This window comes from Microtus ochrogaster, chromosome 6, assembly GCF_000317375.1.
Source record: "Microtus ochrogaster isolate Prairie Vole_2 chromosome 6, MicOch1.0, whole genome shotgun sequence".
NCBI classification, from domain to species: domain Eukaryota; kingdom Metazoa; phylum Chordata; class Mammalia; order Rodentia; family Cricetidae; genus Microtus; species Microtus ochrogaster.
In genome coordinates, this window is record NC_022013.1 from 23,428,005 (window position 1) to 23,452,141 (window position 24,137).

Here is a 24,137-nt window from a genome sequence, read left to right on the forward strand (position 1 = left end):
CACCACACCATACCACACCACACCATACCATACACATAACCTATACTCCCCACCATATCATACCATACACATAACGTATACTCTCCACTGTCACCCACAACATCACACCACACCATACCATACTACACCAATCCATACACATAACCTTTACTCCCCACCGTCACCCACCACACCATACCACACACATACACACCTCTGAGTTATCCAAAGACTTAGAGAAGGTGGTAGAAGAACCTGGAGGGCTGCAGAACAGGGCCCAGGAAGCCTGGTTCCCATCCAGGCCAGTTCCTGGGCTACTCCCTTGGTTTCTGGAGTCCACCAGGGGAGGCTGGAGGAGCAGATTCCACCGCTTAACTCTGCACATCCCTAAATCTGTTGTCTTCTTCCAGGGCTGCCCAGCGAGGAAATGAGTGACGTCCAAGTCTGGTGCACAAAAATGAGGACCCGCACCCAGGAGGGCATGAAGTGATGCCCACCCACGCCATGTAGAATGACTGCCCTGAGAGGGTGGTTCCTCAGACCCTCAGTCTGCAAGTTGTGAAGAGCAGGACTCTTCCTGTGGAGGGTCCCCTGCCTTCCAGTTCCACCATGAGGCTTCTCGTGGCTGCCCTCTTGCTATCTTGGGCAGCTGGTACCACTGCTGCGGTACCTGTGGTACCCTGGCGTGTGCCCTGCCCTCCTCAGTGTGCCTGCCAGATCCGGCCCTGGTACACGCCCCGGTCATCCTACCGCGAGGCAGCCACTGTGGACTGCAATGACCTCTTCCTGATGGCAGTGCCTCCAGGGATCCCCGCGGGGACACAGACCCTGCTCCTGCAGAGTAACAGCATCAGCCGGATAGACCAGACTGAGCTCGCCTACTTGACCAACCTCACAGAGCTGGATCTGTCCCAGAACAGCTTCTCAGATGCCCGAGACTGTGACTTCCAGACCCTGCCTCAGCTGCTGAGCCTACATTTAGAAGAGAACCAGCTAAGCCGGCTGGAGGACCACAGCTTCGCTGGGCTGACCAGCCTGCAGGAACTCTATCTCAACCATAACCAGCTGTGCCGCATCGCCCCCAGGGCCTTTGAAGGTCTCAGCAACCTGCTGCGACTGCACCTCAACTCTAACCTGCTTAGGACCATCGACAGCCGCTGGTTCGATGTGCTGCCCAGCTTGGAAATCCTCATGATTGGTGGCAACAAGGTGGACGCCATCTTGGACATGAACTTCCGACCCCTGGCCAACCTGCGCAGCCTGGTGCTGGCAGGCATGAGCTTGCGGGAGATCTCAGACTATGCCCTAGAAGGACTGCAAAGTCTGGAGAGCCTCTCTTTCTACGACAATCAGTTGGCCCAGGTACCCAAGCGGGCACTGGAGCAGGTGCCTGGGCTCAAGTTCCTAGACCTGAACAAAAACCCATTGCAGCGGGTAGGGCCGGGAGACTTCGCCAACATGCTGCACCTCAAGGAATTGGGACTGAACAACATGGAGGAGCTGGTCTCCATTGACAAGTTCGCCCTGGTAAATCTCCCTGAGCTGACCAAGCTGGACATCACCAATAACCCGCGGCTTTCCTTCATCCATCCACGCGCCTTCCACCACCTGCCCCAGATGGAGACCCTCATGCTCAACAACAACGCTCTCAGTGCCTTGCACCAGCAGACAGTAGAATCTCTGCCCAACCTGCAGGAGGTGGGGCTCCACGGCAACCCCATCCGCTGCGATTGTGTCATCCGCTGGGCCAACGCCTCGGGCACCCACGTCCGTTTCATCGAACCACAGTCCACCCTGTGTGCTGAGCCTCCGGACCTGCAGCGCCTCCCAGTCCGGGAGGTACCATTCCGGGAGATGACAGACCACTGCCTGCCCCTCATCTCTCCCCGCAGCTTCCCTTCCAGGCTGCAGGTGGCCAGCGGAGAGAGCATGGTACTTCACTGTCGGGCACTGGCTGAACCAGAGCCTGAGATCTACTGGGTCTCTCCAGCTGGAGTGCGACTGACACCTGCTCATGCAGGCAGGAGGTACCGGGTGTTCCCCGAGGGGACCCTAGAGTTGAGAAGGGTGACAGCAGAAGAGGCGGGGCTATATACCTGTGTGGCCCAGAACCTGGTTGGGACTGACACTAAGACAGTCAGTGTTGTGGTTGGCCATACTCCCTTCCAGCAAGGCAGGGACAAGGGACCAGGACTGAAGCTCCGTGTGCAGGAGACACACCCATATCATGTCCTGCTGTCTTGGGTACCCCCACCCAACATAGTCTCCACCAACCTCACCTGGTCTAGCGCCTCCTCCCTCCGGGACCATGAAGCCACTGCTTTGGCTCGGCTGCCCCAGGGCACCCACCGCTACAACATTACTCGCCTCCTGCCAGCCACAGAGTACTGGGCCTGCCTGCAAGTGGCCTTCGCTGATGCCCACACCCAGTTGGCTTGTGTTTGGGCCAGGACTAAAGAGGCCTCTCCCTGCCATAGAGCCCTGGGGGACCAGCCTGGGCTCATAGCCATCCTGGCTCTTGCCGTCCTTCTGCTGGCAGCTGGGCTTGCAGCCCACCTTGGCAGAGGCCAGCCCAAGCAGGGGGTGGGTGAGAAGAAGCCTCTGCTTCCAGCCTGGGCTTTCTGGGGCTGGAGCACCCCCTCTTTCCGAGTAGTGTCTGCACCCCTGGTCCTGCCCTGGAATCCAGGGAGGAAACTGCCCAGATGCTCAGATGGAGAGACAGTGTTACCACCTTTGTCTCAACATTCCTGAAGCTCCGCCAGGTCTCAGCAGTAGAGAAATAACTAGGCCAACTCTACACTAAAAGAAAAGTAATCTGGGTCAGACACCTGCCAGGAAAGTGGAGTCAATCCACGTGCTCGAGGCCTGGCAGCTTGACCAAGAAAGATGGGGCTCTGTGGCTCCTGGGGGTGCTCTTGCAGCTTCCGAAATGGTGGTTGTTGCCTTCTGGGAGTCCTCAGCTACTTTTCTGAGGAGTGTCTCCAAGGAACAGGAAGGACTCTGCCTAGAGCCTCCTACCTCCCCAGAGGCATCTGAACCTCAGCTTGGCTGTCCCCTGCCTGTGTCCCTAGGCCCCTGGCCCACAGGATTGCCCCCTCCCTCCCTTTCTTTGTACAGTCTCGGTTGCTTGCTCATCCCCCTCCTGGGCAAGGGCTGAAAGAGGCCTCTCCTTTCTGTCTTGGGAGCCTGCCCCAAAGTGGGAGTGTCCCCCAGCTGGATCTGAAGGATATTTGGGGAGAGGGGTATCCAGGGATGCCTCGTCTCATAGCCTGGGCTCTGAAGTTGACTTTCTACAGGCAGTTTTGTACCTTTGTGGAGAAATGTGTCACCTGTCCCCCAACCCAATTCACTCTTTTCTCCCGTTTTGTAAAAAATAAAAATAAACAATAACAACAGCCGCGGGGAGAGGAAAAATCCTTTGCATGTTGGGCATCAGAGAATAATCTCTTGGATCTCTTCAGCGGCAGGGGTAGGGTAAGAGCCAGAGAAGACATTTTGAATGCTGGCCTCTATGTCTGCTCCAAACACAAAGTGTCCCCATAGCAGGGAGCAGAGGCACTGGGGGAAGAGAGTGGAATTGAGGAGGTGTCGCCAGCTAGAAAGAGCGCGACACAGGCAAGGAAAGGCGGAGTGGAAGAGGAAGACGGAGATGAACACAGGCACAGGGAGAGAGTGGGAATTTCCATCCCCAGACCGGGTCCTCCTTTCTCCTCTGCTGAGCAGCTAACATGCCTGGGACACATATCCCCAGCCTGATTCTAATTAAACAAACCCAAGAGGTAGGAGGACCATGCAGAGAATCGCAGATCATGAAGACAGCAAGAGCTTCGGCTCTCAGGCAGGCAGGGGCGAGCGTGGGTGACCAAAGGTCCGAGGAAGGGAGGTGGTGGGTGAAGAGGACATTGCTGTTTCTGTCTCTGCTCCACTCCGCTGTGGTTCACAATGAGCCTGGCTTGCTTTGGTTCTCTTGTTCTTAACTGATTAACTTCTGGTGACTGAGAGTGAAGAGGAGCATCTGCTGGAAAGCCATCAGAGCAGAGGACTAAAGGAGCTGCCGAGGGGCCAAGCCACAGGTGACACCAGAGGCCGCTGGGCAACCGGGCTGGGGAAGAGAGTAAGTTTCCTGAGACTTGTCAGATCCACACAGAAGTCTGAGGGTCATCTAGTTACAGAACATGTGTGGTAGACTTGGTGACACGGATCCCAAATCATCACCAAGACTGCAAATGGACACACAGATGGGCACCAGATCAGCATCTGCACACAGTCCCAGGAACCTAAACTGGGATGACCCCCCCAAAATCAGAGGGCAGTTTCCTCCATAACCGGGCTCTCAGAAGTGCCATCTCCTTGGCAGGGACTCCCACATCAGTTTGCAGACTCCCCTGCAGACCTGGTTGAATGTTTCCCATGTACATGGCTAAGGCAGATGCTGCCAACCTGGGCATTACACTCAGAATCACTGGAGCCCAGCCTAAGATAGCTAGAATTTTCCATACCTACTCCACGCCTCTGCTATCCCCACCTTGCTTTGTTTTTGTTTTGGGGGGCAGGGTCTAGAAGCTTTCTATAGCTCAGGCTGTTCTCAAATTGGCAATCCTCCTGCTTCAGCCCTCGGAGTGATGGGATTACAGGCACATACCATCACACTTTTGGCTTTTTTATAGACAGCTAAAGAAAGTTGGAGTAGCAACTACAGGGTGGTCTCCACTACCCTGAGCACCCGATGCTCTTTCCCAGGGTTGTATGGTCTTCATACTATGCCTGACCGCATCCCTGCTGGGCACTATTGACCTCCCAGGGTTCTCTTCTGATGTACCTTGGCTGTGCTCCTGATTGGCTGGACTCATCACAATAGCCCCTGTTACTCAAGCAAGCCTTCATCACAGCATTTGTAGGCTGTGCTTTGCCCAGCTCATAACACAGGTGGAAGCTTACTTAAGGTGGCGGGAACAGTCTCTCCCAGCCTTCTGCATTGCGTCTGCTGTGACCGTGTGTCACCAGGGAGACGGCACTGCCATGACAAAGTCACACCTGCTCTCCCACCTCACACTACCAAGGCCTTGTCTAGTGTGACTTTACCAGTGAATGTTCCTCGTGGGAGCCACAGTGTTAGGTCCCTGCTTCAGTCTACCTTGTATGGTTCTCACCCATCTGAGAATGGTTTGGTTTTTTGTTTGTTTGTTTTTTGGTTTTGTTTGTTTGTGTTTTTTACAGCTTCCCTTGTAGAGCATCTTACGTGTTTGTAGGAAAGCAAGAACGGCTGGCATTGAGCACTTCCTGTGTGTCTGCGAGTCCTAATAGCAGGGATTTCCCATGTACCGTGTCATTTAATCCACCAGTGAAGTGGACTCTCATATTGCAGATTTAAATCTGAGAGCTGAGGAAGGTTAAATGGGGTCTCCACGGCAACACGGCTACTAAGTGGCAGAGGTGAATTTAAATGCTGTCTGACTCTGAAGACCATTGCCTTGACCATTTGGCTCTCCCGTATTCAAATCCATATACTGCTGGCTGTTCTTGATGACTCACAGCCTGAATCCCAGAACTCCAGAGGCTGAAGCAAGCAGAGTTCTGGGAGTTGAGGCCAGCCTGGTCTACACAGAACAAAACAAACCCATACAACTTAATCAATTTGGGGTTTTATTTTTGAGAAAGGTCTTATGAAGCCCAAGCTGCCCTCAAACTCACTAAGCAGCTGAGGGTGACCTTGACCTTGCAATTCTCCTACCCACCTCCCCAGTGCTGGAGTTACAAGTATGCACCACCATGCCCAGATTCAAACTCATGTATTTTTAAAACTATGTCAAAAGTTTTTTTGAGAACATGAGCCCTTCTCAAAGCTCTGCGCATTAGAGAGTTTCCCTTGCAGCCACGTTATTTTTAGATACTGCCCTCATTTTTTTTAACTCATGATAATTTGTAATTTTATTGTCAGGACTTCAGATTTTCAACCCCTTGAGTGATATTACCTTGAGAACCACAGCTGATGACTCTTTCCCCTGAAGTGTCTTCTGAATCATGCTTTCTGCAGGTCTTACCTTCCTCTCTCTCCTTCCCAGCTCCCTACTTGAAGACTCTGTGGTGGCTCCTCTGGAGGGGCTCTCGCTTCCTCATGGCTCAGTTCAGGTGAGCTTTGCTCAGGGGCTTCTGAGCTCAGGTGTCAGCTAGGTAGGTCTGGGCTTTATCGGAGGCCAGAGGCTGAACGAAGCCATTTACTAAGTGTGCATCTAGATGGCAGAGGGGCCTTATTGCTGCTTCCTCTGCCTCTGGGACTCTGAGAGTATGAGCTAGAAACTTCCTGAGTATGTTCCTTGAAACCAACAACTACAAAGCCCCTGAGCCATTCCCCTTCCATCCTCGTCCAAAGGTTGCTGCTCAAACTTGACCTTTCGTTGTCCTGTTACGGCCATGAGTAAGGACCTCATCCTACCTCCACCACACTGTAAGCCTCTATGTTCCACTGGGCTCCCCCTCTGCATCTTCAGCCAGAGAATTCCTCTACTTTGTTTGTAGAAGCTTCCAAGCATCACAGCGCACGCACACACACACACACACACACACACACACACACACACACACACACACCTCAGCACCAGTGCACACAGAAGGATTGTGATCTCTTGACCACAGTTTGTCTAGCTTCAGGATGCCTTAAAATTTAACAATGTCCTTGGCCACAGAACACTGGTTGGTTGAGGGAGTACTAAGAGTCTATTCTTCATCTCGTTGCCATCCTCAAAGATCCAAAAGGACCAGGATATCAACCTGTGAGAAGCTGAGAAAGAGCCCAGACTCAACCTACAGGACAAGAGTAACGTGAGGCCAATCTAGGCCATGACTCCCTGACAGCGATTCTCATTCGCTGAGCAAATCTCAGTAAATCAGCAGAACAGATATTATCTCCACTTTACAGGTGAGGAAGGGTGAGGCTTAGAACATTTAAACTACTTACCAAGGTCACACTACCAAAAAGAGTCAGCCTGGAATCAGGCCCAAGTCTCCAGAGTTCACATTATCCTGCTCAACTCCTTCTCCTTGGAGATCCAGGAAGCAGGCTGGGGAATGGGGTGCTGCAGCGCTAGGTGGGGGGAAAAAATCAGGCGGTTACTATGGAGGAGAAAGAGACTTATTCTCAGCTGGGTACAGGAAAAAGAATTCCAGGTGTGATCACAGGACACACAAGCATGGACTAGCCAGAGCCGGGCCCCCACGGCCAAGGGATCTGAGAGTCACACTCCCAGAACGAATTCCCAGTGGCCACAGTTGAAGCCGCCTACTCAGACCCTTCTAAGGCAGGCTATGCTATATAAGTCCAGATACCCTGTCTCTCATCATCCTACAGTGATGAGATTAAGGCCGGGCAGGGTGAGAGGCCGGGAAAGCTGGAGGGCCATTCCTCACAGCGCCTCTGCGACACTGAGTGATTCAAATACTCTGATGAACTGATGGACCTTTCTATATCCATGGGAGTGTGGAGTGTTCTATAGAGAACATCTTGGAGTTAGTAGGATTCTGAACCATCAAGAACGACGGCATTAGAGGTTTGAGAATCACGCTCAGGGCCACAGGATTCAAGAGAGCTGCCATGAGAAACAGAACCACTTACACCAATCTGAGCCTGTCAGGGAGGGTTAGATTGATGGGGATCTCTGCCCCATCGCTGTGCCGAAACGGGATTTGCATTTGCTTATATGGCTATTGCCTTTACGAATAAGGAAAATGGAGTGAAATCTCCTTGTTTTTATTAGCAAACCAAAGTTCAAGCTTTTAAACCCTGGAAGCCCACAAGCTTCCTGGAGCTCGGCTGCACTCTCCAGCTTCAGCTCCCAAAGCCCATATCAAAGCTACTTTCTCCAGTCAACAACACCCATCTGTCCAGCATGCTCTGGGAAAGGAAGAGGGGTCTCCCAAATGCCACATGTAACCCGGTGCAAGGAGATGAGAAGCCACCGTCCTCGTCCTCCTTACGCCCTTTCTCAACCCCCACAGCGGTCTGACTCACCCCTAGGCAGGTGCGTGAGCTGTGTGCACACATGCACGCCCATGTGCCCCCGTGAACACACAGACTTCGCAAATGTCACCGGCAGCTGTGAACTATCTTCCTCTCTACACTCCATCTGCCAGAAGCTATTTTAAGCACCTAATAAAACTGTTTTAGAAAGATTCCTGGGGTGATCTGCCCTTTGCTTCCCTGGGGCAAGAGCAATTATGCTCTAAATAGAGCTAAACTTTGCTACACAGCCAAGACAGGAGGAAGAGACCCCGGTGACCCACGGTGAGGAGTGTGTGTGTTCTGGGAGGATTGTGGGTAAAGAGAAAGGACAGATGGGTCTGGGCCTGGGTGTTCCTGTCCCTGTTCTGAGCCTTACTCTCCAGGTTCCCTTGAGCTAATATGTAAGTCCCTGCACTTTATTGATAAAGGGGTGGGTGGCTCCTCAGTCTAGGGGTTCTGAGGCTTGAGCAGGCAGTCAACAGAAAATCCTGGAAGGCTTTACAACACCAAGTCTGAGATTCTCATCCCCTAAATTTGTGATGAGACTAGAAACGTACATTTCTAATACAAGTCCCCGGGATATGGTGGGTTCTGGGACTATGTTCTGTCAGCCACTGGCCTAACTCCTGAGCTTGCGGTGAGACATGAGTAAAGCGTTTAGGCACACAGTAAGCCTTGGCTGTGCATGGAACCATCTGGGGAGACTTAAAACTCCCGATGCCAAGCACCACAAAGTCTCTAGAGTTGAAATATAGACGTTGCATCTGAGTGTGCACAAGCACGCACGTGTGTGTATGGGTGTGTGCATGCTCACATGTGCACTTCTGCATATACTCACATGCCCGTAAGCATGTGGAGGCCAGAGGTCAAAGTGCTGATCTCCAGCACCCACCCAAGTCCTCAAGCTTGTGTGGCAGATACTTTATAGACTGAGCCTTCTCTTCATCCCCTAAATATCACTTCTTATTCAAACCCCTGGTGAGTTACCCGTGAGGTCAAGGTTGAGTGTGACCACACTAGGAGAGAGCTTCCTATCTTTTGTGTGTGTTCCCACACACGCATGTGCTATTTGTTTTGTTTTTAAGATAAGGTCTTGTGTAGTTCAGGCTTGCCTAGAACTTGTGATCCCTCCCACCTTAAGCCCCCTAAGTGCTAGAATTATAGTTGGGAGCCACCACACCTGGTTTGTATAGCTCAGTGAATTTTAAATGCGGCTGGGTACACGCCTTTAATCCCAGCACTCAGGAGGCAGAAGCAGGCAGATCTCTGTGAGTTCGAGGCCAGCCTGGTCTACAAAGTGAGTTCCAGGAGAGCCAAGACAGTTTCACAGTAAAACCCTGTCTCAAAAAAAACAAAACAAAAAGAGTGCATACTATTGTTTCAAAAGAAGACTCTAGTTTGGTCCCCAGCATCCACAGGGAAACACACAACACCTGTGACTCCAGCTCCGTGAAATCCTCACCCATAACTACCACGGGCACCTGTACGCACATGTATATACCCACACAGAGACACACACCCATACGCATAATTTAAGGTAAAATAGTTTGTAAAATAAGAGTCTGCTACAAAAGTCAAGAAGAAATAGTCTATTGTTTGCTAAAGGAGTCTATTGTTAACCAGTAAAAGAGCTTCTATATTGTGTCAAAGCCTCCTGTGATAACCAATGTTAGATTCAGGAGAATGTGGGATAAGAGTAGGAGAGAAAAGAAACCAGTGGGGACCCGAAGCTTCAGAAAGCCTTTGCCATGAAGAGGGCACAAGCTTGCTTTTGAGGAAGACAGCCATCATGACCACAGCTACCTATCTTCTGTTTCCTCTATAGACACCACTAGGCAACTGATGACCAAAGCACCCAGGTGCCAACTATGCACCAAGCATACTGAAAGTCAAATTGCCGTGTTTATGGTCAATATCTCAAGAGCACAGACATGGTGATGGATCCTACATGTTAGAGAAAAAGACTGAGAACTGAAGGAGCTCTTGGGAGTGAAGGAAGCCATGCAGGCCCCTTGTCACTTCCAGCCCAGTGCCCAGTGTGTGCTGCCAGCCGGCCCATGCCCAGGGTCCTCCATAGGTCTTTCACCAGAAGGGAACAGGGAAGGGCAAAACATTACACTTGAACAAGAAGAAAATCTGCAGCAATCAGCCTTCCCCTCCATACTCCTGAGAAGGGGATTTCCTACCTAGCACCCCATCAATCCCCTGCCTCCAGTTGGACTCCAGAAGACGAGCAGCTGAATGGGTGAAGCAGAAATCCCTAGCTGGGTATGGAACTCACTACTTTTACAGAGAAGAAATAGGACAGGGTCAAAATTGAGAGAAAAATAGTTATAGACATGAACATGAGAGAAAGGGGTCCTGTTGGGGGCATAATAGCTGTGATCCCTGACTGTCTGGGCACCAAATAAACACCCAGCTCTCTCTTTCCACTGCCTGAGTCCTCGCTAGGCCCCAGTGAGTGATAGGCTCTGGGAAGCCCAGACCTTAGCCTGTGAGGCAGCACAGAGTCTGAACACAGTTGATAGTCTCTCACTTCCTGCTGACCCTAGAAAGAAAGTCTGACTAGCCTACCTTCACCCTAGGCATCCTAGCCTCTGCTCTCATCATTATTAAAATGATCTCATTTATTTTACTATTTTTTTGCTGGTTTTTTGAGACAGGATTTTTCTGTAGAGCCCTAGCTGTCCTGGAACTCACTATGTAAACCAGACTGGCCTCAAACTCAGAGATCCACCTGCCTCTGCCTCCAGAGTTCTGGGATTAAAGGTGTGCATCACTACTCCAAGTTATTTTATTTTATTTTAAATTGTGGTTACACACACACACACACACACACACACACACACACACACACATCACTTAGCCACTTGTGGTGCACACCTGTAATCCCAACACTCAGGAGGATAAGCCATGAAAATCAGGAGTTCCAAGCCAGTTCGGGCTACATAAACTGAAATATATATATTCCAAACCCTCTGTAAGCGTATGTAATATTTAATCAGTGGACCAGCTGCCTCGTAATCTGACCTTCTTGCCTACACTTTCCTCCTAACCCAACTTCTGCTATGATGTCGAAGGTCTTTGCCAGTGCTTATGGGCGTGCTATAAACCAGTTTTCAGAATGCCTTTCATCCTAAAGCCTCAAACTGGGTCACCAAACAACTCCCTGCTGTCTCCTGTGGCCAGAGCAACAGCCATTCTGCCCTCTGTCATTATAGATTTGGCTATTCCAGGGAGCTCCCTGGTGGATGGACTCAAATAGTGTTTTTCCTTCTGTGGCTGGCTTATTTCACTTAGCACAAAGTCCTCAGGGTTCGGGAGTGCTGTTGCATGTCTCATAACTGTCCTCCTTTTTCAGGCTGATCACGATCCCCCGTGCAGTCACATGGTGTCTTATTTATCCTCTGTCTGTCAGTGCGCAGGACCGCTTTCATCCCTGGCTCCTGTCTTTCCCTCTGCTTTCCATTTTGGAGGGCGAACACTGGGGGCAAGATTGCTAATTGTTTTTAATTGTGTGAAGAGCAGCCATTCTGTTTTCCACAGCAGCGGCACCATTTTACATCCCGTCGGCAGGCAACACACAGGATCCCCATAGCTCTAGCCTGCTTTGTATTTAAAAAAAAAAATAGTGAGAGCCAAGGGCTCCCCAGACCTCTGGACTTGAGATGAGAACCCAACACCTCAGCTCTTCTTCCAGCCTTTCTCTGTCCCCCACTTCTGGAGGAATCTTCTGGCATTACTGAACCCCTGAGGTTTCATGCCTTCCAGCAGGCCTGGAAGGAAAAAAGAAAATAAAGTCCTTGAAAGCAATGAGAAAAATGAACCCCCAAGAGCATGGTCCCCCAGCTCCTGTGCTCAGCAGGCAGGCGGATTCAGGAAACAGATGGGATCCCATCCTGCTGATCTTGCCCACAAGGGTGCATGGCCCAAGACTTGATAAGAAGGTGAGAGAAGGAAACGCTGAGGCCTGTAAAGTACCTCAGCTGGCAAAGGTGCTTGCCACCAAGGCTGATGACCTGAGTTCAAGTCACCGGACCCTCATAGTGGGAGGTGAGTATTAACTCCTGCAGCTTTGTTCCCTGACCTCCACACGTGGACTGTGACTTGTGTGCACACACATACATACATGCACACTGAATATTCAAACCTGTTTAATAATTATTAGCCATAACTATTGATGGCTTTTTTTGTTTGGGTACTTACTGATTCCTTTATTTATATTATTTTATGTATGTGAGTATTTTGCTACATGTATGTTTATGCACCGTTTGCATGCCTGGTGTTGAAGAGACCAGAAGAGAGCTTTGGCCCTGGGAACTGGAATAGCAGGTGGGTGTGAGCCTCCAGGTGAGTGCTAGGAACCAAACCCTGATCCTCTGTGAGAACAATTACTCATATCTCCAGCCATGACTTTATTTTAATCTTTTAGGCTGACAGGGAAGCTTAGCAGAAGATACAGAATCCCCACATAGCACCCTGTCCATGTAGTGTCCTCCACAGGTCCAGCCACAGAGACACATCACTGTGCATTCCTCGGGTTTGGGCAAATGTGTGCTGACACACGCCTACCGTGACAGTGTGGCCCAAAGCAGCCCAAAGCGGTTTCACTGCCTGCAAAGTCCACTGTGCTGAGGTGGAGAGCATTAACCTCATTTTATAGACGAGGAAACTAAGACTCGGAAAGCACGTGACCTGCTCTGTCTCAGGCCCAGATGTGAACCAGAGTCTGATGTTTCCAGAGCTGTGGCCTCTGGTGCCTCCTTTTTTATGGCAGGTGGTGAAATCTGTCCCCAAGCCACAGCTCATGGGGCAGTGTGGAGCGGGGACTAAGATGCTCCCCTGCCCTGGCAGAAAGAAACCCTAGGCTCTGACGGCCTTCACCACCCTCTTGACGCCAGGGAGAAAACCTGGGATTATTTAGGCAGAGACATCAGGTCAGAGATCTTCCCCAGTTTGGCAGGAAACCCTGCCACCCAGGGCCCCTTTAGGTTGGGCCGTGTTTGAGAATCCAAGTGTTCCTGTTCCTGGCTACAAGAGCCCAAGTCCAAACTCAGCAGAGCACAGCAGCCCTCACTGGACTGGGAGTGAGATGGTTGCAACCTTAGAGCAGCTGTGCATTTGATGTCACAGGGTCTGGCCTAGAACCATAATGCACTTCTGCCCACCTGGCTTGGCCAGTGCTGAATTCTGGCCCCAGTTCTGCCTGCCTCCCCTAAAGCTGGTGTACCTGGCCCTAAGGGATTCAGGGTTCTAATGTCCGGGCTAATGATCCTTCCAACTGGGGGACTAACTTCACCACCATGGCTCTCTAAGCAACCCCAACTTTCACCATCATCCCAAAAACTCATAGTAAGCCAGAGTGAGAAGGTAAGCCACCAGCCCACACCCGCTGGCAGAGCCAGGGCATCGATGCTAATGCCCACCCTGTTTCTAGTCATCCTCATCATCCCAGTACCTGACATCACAGACCAGATCCCCAGCCACAGCTCAGTCCTGCCGCGTGGGTACGGCAGCAGATAACAGGTAGGTAGGAAACAAGGATCCCAGAGACACTGGATGATTTACTCAAGGTCGCACAGCGGAGACCCAAATTTAGACCTCTTTCTACTACCACATACAAGACTTCTTTGCTATGACAAAGCTGCTCCCCAGGTCCAGGCAAAGCCCTGAGCTGCTGATGAGGCTTGTGAACACAAACACACACAGTAGGGGAAAAAGCACCTGTCTTCCTTGCCCTCTAGGAAGAGGGACCTGGGGGCAGGGGCTCTAAAGTTCTCCAAAGGTCAGGTTCCTCAGACTCCCTCTCTCATTGGTCACTCTGGAGATTAGACAGCACCCACAGCAGAAAAGATGAGCAAATGCCAGGGGGAAGGAGAGCTGACACCTACTCGATCTTCTTCTGCCTGCTGCACACACTAGGGTTCCCTGAAACCCCCCACTGGGGGGACTCCAGAAGGTCAGTAGAGCAACCAAGATCTTCCTGTGCTGTCTACCGGGAGCCACACTAAATCTCAATTAGGAGGAAATCAAAGGCATTAGCATAGGCGCAATGGGAGAAGTACGCTACAGAACTGAAGCCAGCAGCCAGTAGGCAAAGGCTGGACAAGACCCGCTCAGTGGTGATCGAGGGCTAGGTGACTCCTCCAAGACCTGCTGCAGCCCGCCCTCTGGATGGCTGGGCTTCTGCACCGGTGTAAACAGCCATCTTTACCTCCCTGGGGGATAGATGAGTGCAGGGTTGGGGGGAGGACAATGCAGACGCAAAGTTCCATTCAGTCTGGACTTTGGCTTTCAAGTGATGTCTCCCGTGAGACAGGACAGACGCAGGTGGATGAGTCTCGGCTGCTGCTCTCCCGGCTCTGTCACGTACATTCTTGAGTATGAACACCTGCAGATGCCTCAGAACAGACAATTGCCAAGCACCCCACACCAGTGTAGCCCTCGGTCATGTGCTGCCTACTCCCCCTTCCTCCAGCCCCAGGACTTAGATACTGGCTCCAGAATCGCAGGTGACTCAGGAGAGCCTGCAGGTCTTGCCCTCTCATGGGACTTCCTGTTTGAGCCACGCTCTTTGGTGATTCAGCCAAGAAGGCCAGACCGGTAGAAGAATTTCCCTTGCCAAAAAAGCTAATGTGAGATGAAATTAATGACCGCAGTGTCTGGACAGCAAAGAATGACCCTGAAACCACACGGGCTAGACTTCACCTCGCTTGGCCTGACAGCCACAGTCTGGGGAATTTGAGCTCCCTCTCTGTGGGGTGGGACTAGGTAGGGCTAGGATGTTTGGTGGCCTCTGAGACCCAGAAAGCTATGGAATGAAAAGGAGAAGCATTCTCAGATGATACCCAGAGCCCCATGTAAGAATTAAATAGGGACGTGGGTTTCCACTGACAATATGGAAACACTTTCTCTCTAAAGCTTTATTGCAGTTATTGTGTGTGTACATGTGCACATACCTGCCACGGATGTGTGGCGGTCAGAGGCCAACTGGCAGGAGTCGGTGCTCTCTTTCCATCATCCGGGTGCTGGCATTGAACTCAGGTCATCAGGCCCGAAAGCAAGTGCCTTTGCCCACCAAGTCATCTTTCAGCCCGTTGGAAGCATTTTCTAACAGACAAAGCTAGCTCCCACGGGACTCCTGAGAGGGGACCTGAACTGGTGGGTGTGTACTCAGGCAGTCCAGATATCACTCAAGCTCAGAGTCTGAGTCTTCCGGCCTTGGCCCCTGGCTCTGTGGTTTACTAACTGAGTGACCTTGAGGAAGTCCTCAAAGCTCCTCTTCACCGTTGGCCCGCGCGTGAGACAGGTTTGAGGGCATGTGAGGGCACAGAGAGCAGAATGCCTCCTAACGTCAGCCTGCCGGATTTCTGCTAAGGTGGCTTCCAGCTGGGGAACACTAGGTCAAAGGGCATCTGGATTAATTCACTTCCTCATTTTTTACTGTTAGCTTTTGGGCAGTGGCGGGTGGGAGACCACGTTGGGTCACTAGGGGTGGCTGGGTCCCACCATCCATGGCCTCTGTGGGTCCCAGGCAGGTGGGAGGTGGTGGGTGAGAGACCTCGGCGAGGCAGTCGGTCCTATGAGGAGTCACTGGGTGCCAGAGGGTGGGGGGGGACAGATAGGAACAGCCATGCAAAAAACGTTTGGGTATAGTTTATTCAGTGGGTTATGGAGAAGAGGAGAAGCGACAGCAGCCACCTCTTCCAGAGAGACCAAAAGGGCAGCAGCTAGAAGCAGAAAATCTGCTTGCCTCAGCGGAAGGAGGAGTGGGCGAGGCTTGTCTCTTAAAGGGACAGGACAAGTCAGCAGCAGGTCATGATGTTTACCACTCAATGTGTGGACTACTGTAGCAGAAACCATGCTGGATCCTGACTAGGTGAAAGAACAGAAACTGCCCTCCACCCACTTCCCTCCCTAGCACACACTACACACACTGTCCCTGCGCACCTCAACACCCTGCAACACTGAGCCCTGGGCCAAGGATGAACACAGATTTCACTCACTCTGCTCACAGCTCCTGACTCACATACCATCCCACAAGTTGTCTCGAGCTTTAACGTTTTATGTTAATGAGTGTTCTGCCAGCATGCATGTCATGCATGTCTGTGAACCGCATGTGTGTCTGGTGCCCATGGAAGGCAGAAGAGGGTGTGAAATCCCCTGGAGCTGGAGTTATAGCTGGTTGGGAGTCACCATGTGGCTGTTGGGAATTGAACTCAGGTCTCTAGAAGAGCAGTCAGTGCCCTTAATTGTTGAGCCATCTTCTAGACCTTTCTCTGGACTCTTGATCTATCTGTGGTAGCAAGGTCTCTCTGCCTAGTTCATCAGGAATCTAACTTTTGGCAAAGAAGCAAGCAAAAAAAGGCCTACAGACCCCTGTCACTATAAAAGTCACTGGCTGATGGTGGTTCTTATTCCACTAGGAATGGTGGTACCAAATCGTGAGCTCGGGGTTGATTTCTGCTTCAGAAAGGTGAACATTCAAAAATGGCAGTATCCAGGTAAATCTTAGTGAATGGATGTGGTAAAACCCAAGCCACTCCCTCAGCTGAGCCACCAGAGCCACTGTTCCTCAGCACTAAACAAGCCCTGTGTCATTGGTGATGAAGGTTAATGGGCATCCATAAAGTGGGCCATCTTGTCTACCCGGTACCAGTAGTAATTTAGTGGATACCAACAGTGAACACAAATAGTCTCACTCCAAGAAGTCCATACTCAAAACCTCTTTTCCTAAACTTCCCTGTCACCAAGCCTTGACTCTTACCCCTCCTAAGTCACTGTCCAGCTGGCTGAATCATTCCTAAGGCACAGGAATCAGTGAGATCCTTGCCTCAGGCTATCTCGCTAAGTAAATGAATCAACAACCCACTGTGGCCAACTGGCAGATCTCTGTTTTCTACCCCACAGCTACTCCTGAGGAGAAATAACACTAGAGTTGTTTACTATGAGCTAATACCAACAACAGAAAGAATTCTGAGCCACCTCTATCCTCCTCTTCAGTGGCTCTCCTCACAGCCACCGGGATAGGCCGAGGGAGATGCGGCAGTACAGCGGTGGATACTTGCACAGCTACAGCGACAGGCTCCTCCAATTAACAGGTGCCATGGGTATCTATCTATGTGGCCCGTCACTTCCTTGAACGTTTGCCTTTGTCTATGTCTGAGTACTGCTTTGATGGATGAATTTAAGGCGAGGTCAGTCATGATGGACAGCTTGAACTACATGCTCATGGCCTGCCCAGTGGCCAGGGGTTTAGTCTACCCATGGCCCAAAGTAAAGGAAAACTAGGGAAATATTAAAAACAAAACATTCAAAATGTCGAGCACCACTAATGTAGGTAGGGGAATTTCCATCACTAAATACTGATTTTAGAAAGGACGCTTTTGTGTGGTGGATATTTCTCATTTGTACCTATTAACAATGTGTAGTCACCTACTGTGCCGTAGAACAATGAATTGTTTCCAAATCCTAGAAGAGACACTTTTCACCAGTCACTGGCCTCCTGTGAGGACCTACTTCTGTCTCCTCACCCCACAGAGGGTGATGGGGAAGTCATACCCATCAGCCCTGAATCTACAGGGCTAACAGCGTCTCTTCCACTGCTGGCGTCCTGAAGCGAGACTCCTGCCGTGAGAGCTGGAAGGTTGCCCTCTGGTAGGAGCCTTCTAGTCCATTGGAAGAAACCAAGTTCTGGCTGTTTATGTGATTCTCGGAGAGTGAGGGCTGGAGATGGGTCCACTTCTGAAGGCTAGTCTGGGAAAGGAGGCACCCTAGCCCACGAAAGCCTACTGACCCCTTGGCCACCACAGTGCTTTGCGCTTGCCATTCTCTTCCCCTGACTTGATGCGTGCATGCATGAATGCGTGCGTGTGTGCGTGCGTGAGTGTGTGTGTGTGTGTGTGTGTGTGTGTGTGTGTGTGTGTGTGTGTGTGCCTGTCCTCTCTCAGCTTGGGTCCAGCACAGCCATGCTGGGAAAAGCCTGGATCCAACCGATGGCATTCATCAGCCTCTGCCCACGGCTTCTGCTTTGGCATCATCACCACCACCTAGAGCTTGTTCCAGGTGACAGCCCCTGCCCTCTAGCTACAATCTTTTTTGGGTTTGGTTTTGTCTTGAGACAGGGTCCCACTGTGCAGCCCAGGCTGGTCTGGAACTCTTATATAGTCCAGGATGACCTCAAATTCACAGAGATCTACCTGCCTCTGCCTCCTGAATGTTGAGATTAAAAGCATGCCACCATGCCCGGCTACAGTCTTGATGAAACTGTCAGTCAAACCCCCACTGGTCTCCATCCTAGTCTTCCTTGTGAAGATTGACAAACAGAGTCACTGTTAGATGCATCCTGTCATAAAGACCCCAACACAGCCCAGTGTCCACCCATGTTTTTCTTTTGTCTTTTTGCATTTCCTTTGATGCAATGACTTCTCCTTATTCTTCCAGAAATTTCCAGGTTTTCCATAGCCAGTTTCTATTGCTTGTAATAACTAACTCTAGGTCTGGGGATGAACAGTGGTATAGCACTTGCCAAGGGTGCATGGACCATGATTTCAACCCCAGTACCACAAAACAAAACAAAACAAAACAAAACCAAGGAATTTGTTCCTTTATCATTCAAGATCAAAAATAATTTTTTAAAAAAATTGTTTCCATATTTCTTGTCTCTGCCACAAAAATGAAGATAGTAAATATCAGAGACCTCTTTCCGCTTCTGCCCCCTAAAGGGAGGCAGAACTCGGACCCGTGGCCTGCACCTTACATCCATGACATATGCACTGAATACAGTGAGAAAGAACAGAAAGGGAGAGAGCCTACAGCGCCTTTCCCAGGAGAGCCAACTCTAGTTTCAAATTCCAAACCACAGATTCCAAGACCAGCTCCCCCTTCCCGTCCCCTGTAATCTCACCAAGCCTGCGTAATTCTCAAGCAGAGTCTTGTAAATCTTTAATTACACGAAGATTGCAACCCAACCAGCGAACACACAAACAGGGCTGATAAATATTTAAAATTGCAACAGAGCAGATCTGAAGGGATTAGGAAAAGATATATTGGAGTGACAGTTATTAAACACTAAATCCCTGTAAACGTCACGGAGCAGATAAATAGGCAAACTCTTGACAGGCACTCCACTTCATGGCTGAAAGATGGGGGAGGTATATGTTCAGGGGCATGGTGTCTGGGGAAGGGACAGTCACTGGCTTTGTTCCCTGGCGCTGGCCCTCGGAGGCATTTCCTGCTTCAGTCCCCTCAACCGCTGACTCCTTAGAAGTTTAGTTGACAGCAGCATGGAGGAAAGGGAGGATGGAGGGACAGAGAGATGGAGGGCAACTGGACTCCTCCCCAGTGCTATCCCTCAGGTTGTCCCATTCTGGACTCCTCTCTGGACTCTGGAACTGGCCCGTTTGGTCACCACCATCATACAATTCTTTAGAAGGAAAAAGTAATCTCCCTCCATTAGCATCTTCAGTTCTTGTTCACTGGGTCACCGCTCCCCACGTCCATTCTTACTGACTCCCTCCGTGCACTCACTAGGCTAGGCATCTCCTTTCAAGCCGTTTGTCTTTGTCCTGCTTGCTCTAATTCATCTACCAGTTACTCACTGGCCAAGCACTTCCTGAACACATCTTATAATAAATAGGAGAGATACAGAGCTGAGCGAGGGCTAGGTCTTACCCCAAGATGTGAAAACTGAGAAGGGAGTAGAGATACAGGTCTCAGAGAGTAGGAGGAGACAGGCTGTATGAGGTTCTCCAAAGAAACGGAACTGCCTGCCAGGCGGTGGTGGTGCACGCTTTTAATCCCAGCACTCAGAGGCGGACAGATCTCTGTGAGTTTGAGGTCAGCCTGGTCTACAAGAGCTAGTTCCAGGACAGGCTCCAAAGCTACAGAAAAACTCTGTCTCAAAACACAAAACAAAACAAAAAAACTTACAGAATGAATACATAATCTATTACATTAAGGATGATTATTACCGTGGCTTTACAGGCAGCTGTGGTCTGGCCAGCCTCGCAGTGCCACCTCTCCTCAGAAAAGCGAAGAATCCCGTAATTGCTGGATGTCTCAGCCCCCGTCCAGTGCTGGAGTCTGGGAAGATTCCTGGAGAGCTACTTGCTGAAGTTAGATTTGCTACTGGTCGCAGCAACAGGATAAATGACTTTGCCGGCAAGAGGGAAGGGAGGGGAAGCAAGGAAAAGACCAAGCTGCCTACTTCCGTGTCCTTTTACCTGCAGTGCCCCCAGACTTAGGACGGAGCTTCCTGCTTCAAACAATCCCGTTAAGGAAACCCCTCACAGGATCGCCCTTCATCTTGGGTTTTTTGATGATTTCAGATATAGTCAAGTTGACAACCGAGATTATCCAGACAGGGACCACAGGGATATAATGGCAGGCTCTGAGCGCTTATGGATTCCCATTTGGAGCATGGTATTTGCCAAACACTGCCAGATTCCGTACTGGAGGTTGGAATCACGCACACGGAGGTCAGAATCACATGCATGGAGGTCGGAATCACACACACGGAGGTCGGAATCACACACAGATCGGGATCACGCACACGGAAGTCGGAATCACGCACATGCTGAAGACCATGTGTGGAGGTGAGGAAGGCCTTTGCAGAGGCTGTGAGCAGTCAGGGAAGACTTCCTGCAGGATGTGGCTGAGAATGCTAGCGAAGTTTGCGCATGGGCTCCTTTGCCCTTTTAAGGAGTTAGAACACTGGAAATCCAATCATCTAAGATCACAATAGCAATAATGAAACAAGATTAGAATTGGAGAGTAAGGGCTGGAGAGATGGTTCAGAGGTTAAGAACACTGACCGCTCTCCCAGAGGTCCTGAGTTCAATTCCCAGCAACCACATGGTAGCTCACAACCATCTATAATGAGTGTTGGTGCCCTGTTCTGACCTGCAGGCATACTTGCAGGTGGAACACTGTATACATAATAAATAGCTATATCTTTTAAAAGCTAAAAATAAATTTAAAAAAGAATCGGAGACTGAGTCAAAAGCCAAGATTTTCAAGTTCACTCAACTGCCCCCTGCCTGGGGGTGGGGGTGGGACAGGCAGCCATCCACCTCCATACTGTAGAGAAGAAGAAATTTTTCCACTCTAAGCATAGTGTGACAAGATGCTTTTGCTTATTTATTGAGTAAAATGCATGGGTTTTAAGCGAGCAGTTTAATATGCATAGGCAAGGAAGAGCCCAGACAACCAGCACATAAATCAGGATATGGAATAAATATCCCCATGGCCAGTCTATCGTGTTCTCATTTCTGCCACTGTGGATTCACACGGATGTTTCTAAAACTTATGTAAAAGAACTTAATGTATGTATGGTTTCTCTCCTTTAAGGAAATTAAGAATGGGTTTCATATACAGCACTTCCTGAGAAATCTCCAGACGCAGTGAGGTTGAAGACCACCAAATTCTGGCTTAGTGCTGACTACAGGCTACCCACGTCCCTCCTAGCTCACCCGAACTCTCCGTTAGCCAAAGACGCTCAGACGCCCAACCCTCGGGTCTGGAAGACTTCTGACCTTCCATACCCTGTCCTATTACCTCTTCTTGCACAACACGGACATCCTCAGCCTGTGCTGGCTATTGGGGACTCCCCCAGTCTTCCCAGGATTCTCCCAACTTCCACCACTGTCCTGCACTTACACAGTAACGCATACCTCATGTCTCCAGGAAGAGGATTCAAAACTGGCCCAGGGAAGCCCACCCGCTTCCTCAGAGTCCTGGATGCTATCTTGTATCCGGCTTTCTCTAGCACAGAAACCTCTAAGGTGGATAGTCTTCCAGGATCTCTGGCTACACCTCCTTGTCTCTGACACAGCCCTCATCCCCACATCCCTGTTTCCTGCATGGAGTATCTCTCTGCTCCCTTGAAGGGCAGGGATGCTCTGACTCACCAAATAAGCATGCCCGTTCAGAGAAGCAGCCTTGCAGATCAAGGGCAGGACATCGGGCATTCCCCAGGGAGAACAAACCCTCAATTATATTTTCACCACCTGGGAAAGTGACCTTTGGACATCAGAATGTATAGTAAGGTTTTCAGGCACAGGGTGTCTGGTAAGGCTACGGAAATTCTCCAAGAGTAGGTACCATTAAAGTGGCCTAGGCCTGAGGGGCACGGGAAGGGAGCATCTCAGGCCTCAGTGCCTCTGAACCCCAGGATCTTCCCCCTAAAATACACTGTAACTGAGCTGGAGCCCCAGGAATGGTTGAGTGAATGTTTTTAATTGATATCATAGACATCGCAGAATAACTGCAGCTCAGCTTCCTCCTCTCCTCTCAGTACTAAAGTGCCCAGTGATGTCCTTCCAACACACCCCAGGAAAAGACTCAGGCTCTACCTCATCAATTATCATCACCAAAAGAAAACCAGGAGCTGAGGCAGTATAGATGTTTCAGCTCTGGTGCATATCAGCCATTCAGTCAACAACCACTCAGGTACCCTTCAGGGCAAATACTGATTGCATCCACTCTGCTTTTACCATCTGCTTCTCCTGCCATTTCCTAATGTGCCATCTGTCATCTATCTATCTATCTATCTATCTATCTATCTATCTATCTATCTATCTATCTATCTACTCCTCTCCCTCACCCTCTCTCTTCCTCCCCTTCTCTCTTCCTCCCCTTCTCTCCCTGCCATTCATTCAGCATAGACGGACTGTTCTTGAAAAGCAGGTTGGTGCTCAGGAGCCCCTAGCTTGGGTTTGAACCTCAGCTCTCCTGCTTTCCAGTTCTTGGGCAAATGAGCCTCACACACTATGTCTGTGAACTGGCAACAGCCCAATGAGCTGCCACTGAGAGTGCAGAGGTCCCAGTGCACCAGCTGTGGGAGTCTGGGTAGGGTTGCTTCTCTTAAAGTTTAGTTCCTTCATGGGGTGGAGATGACGACCGACTGCCTCTACTGAGCAGCATCTAAAACAGTTAGAAATGTACTTGTCTATTGCTTTTGGTTTTGTTTTGAGACAGGGCGTGTCTATGTAGTCTTAACTTGCCTGAAACTCACTGTGTAGACTGTAGTTGGACTTTCCTTCAGGCTGCCAGCTCACAAATAGTGACACAGAGACTTATTATTAATTTTGAAGGCTTGGCCTTAGCTTAGGCTTATTCCCAACTAGCACTTAGAACTTAAACTAACATGTTTCTGTTCATTACATTCTATCATGTGATTCTTTACCTCTCCTCCATTCTGTATGTCTAACTCCCTCCATGTCTGATGGTGTCTCCCGCCTCTTTTCTTCCCAGAGTTCCTTTCTCTCCTAGGAAGTCCCGCCTATTTTCCCCTGCCTAGCTATTGGCCTTTTAGCTCTTTATTAAACCAATCACAGAAGAACATCTTCACACAGTGTAAACAAACATTGCACAACAGTAGACCAGGCTGGCTTCAAACTCCCAGAGATATGTTTGCCCCTGCCTTTTGAGTGCTGGGATTAGAGGAGAATTTCCCATGAGTTTTCAGCCACTTTGGTCTACATAGTAAACTCAACACCAGGACTACACAGTAAGACCCTGCCTCAAACAAAACAAGACAAACAACAGCCAAAAACTAACACCTATATTGTAAGCAAGGCATAGTGGCATGTGCCTGTAACCCCAGTGCTCAGAAGGATCACAATTTGGGGCCAGCCTAGGCAACATGGTGAGATCTTGTCTTAGGGAAAATAAATGTATCATGGGAGCTACACACATCTTATTGCAATAAAGGTCTTTGCAATTACTACTTCAGAAAAACTGCACTCCCAAGTCCACCCGCTGCTCAACACAGCAGAGTGTGAACAAGCTGCTTCTGAGCTGCCCCTCTCAAGCCAGAGTACTCCAGGGAAGCTTCCTCTAGAAACCCAGGAGCCCTTCGATGAGTGGGGGCACTGGTGTCATGTCGGGTGATCACAGACGTGGTCCCTTCCTGGACTTCAACCTCAGCATCTGTGAAATGACCACAATAGAAGTGTCCACTTTGGGGCTTAATCATACATACCCTGGCACAGGGTGAGGCTCACTTATTGCTCTGCTATACAATATGTGGGACTGGAGAGATGGCTCAGCAGTTAAGAGCTCTGGCTGCTCTCCCAGAGGTCCCGGGTTCAATCATCAGTAGCCCACAACCACCTGTGACTCCAGTTTCAGGGGATCCGATGCCCTCTTCTGCCTCCAC

The 24,137-nt window shown here is 50.2% G+C and overlaps 1 protein-coding gene across 1 annotated transcript in view; it reads left to right on the forward strand.

The window, feature by feature from the left end:
- Positions 1 to 3,398, forward strand: part of Lrrn2 (leucine rich repeat neuronal 2) — a 61,454-nt gene extending 58,056 nt beyond the window's left edge. Inside the window, exon 2 of the mRNA XM_005348351.2 lies at positions 390 to 3,398. Coding sequence (XP_005348408.1) covers positions 589 to 2,730 — 2,142 coding nt within the window. The 5' untranslated portion in view covers positions 390 to 588 and the 3' untranslated portion in view covers positions 2,731 to 3,398. The remainder of the gene's footprint in view (positions 1 to 389) is intronic.
- The last annotated feature ends 20,739 nt before the right edge of the window (positions 3,399 to 24,137 follow it).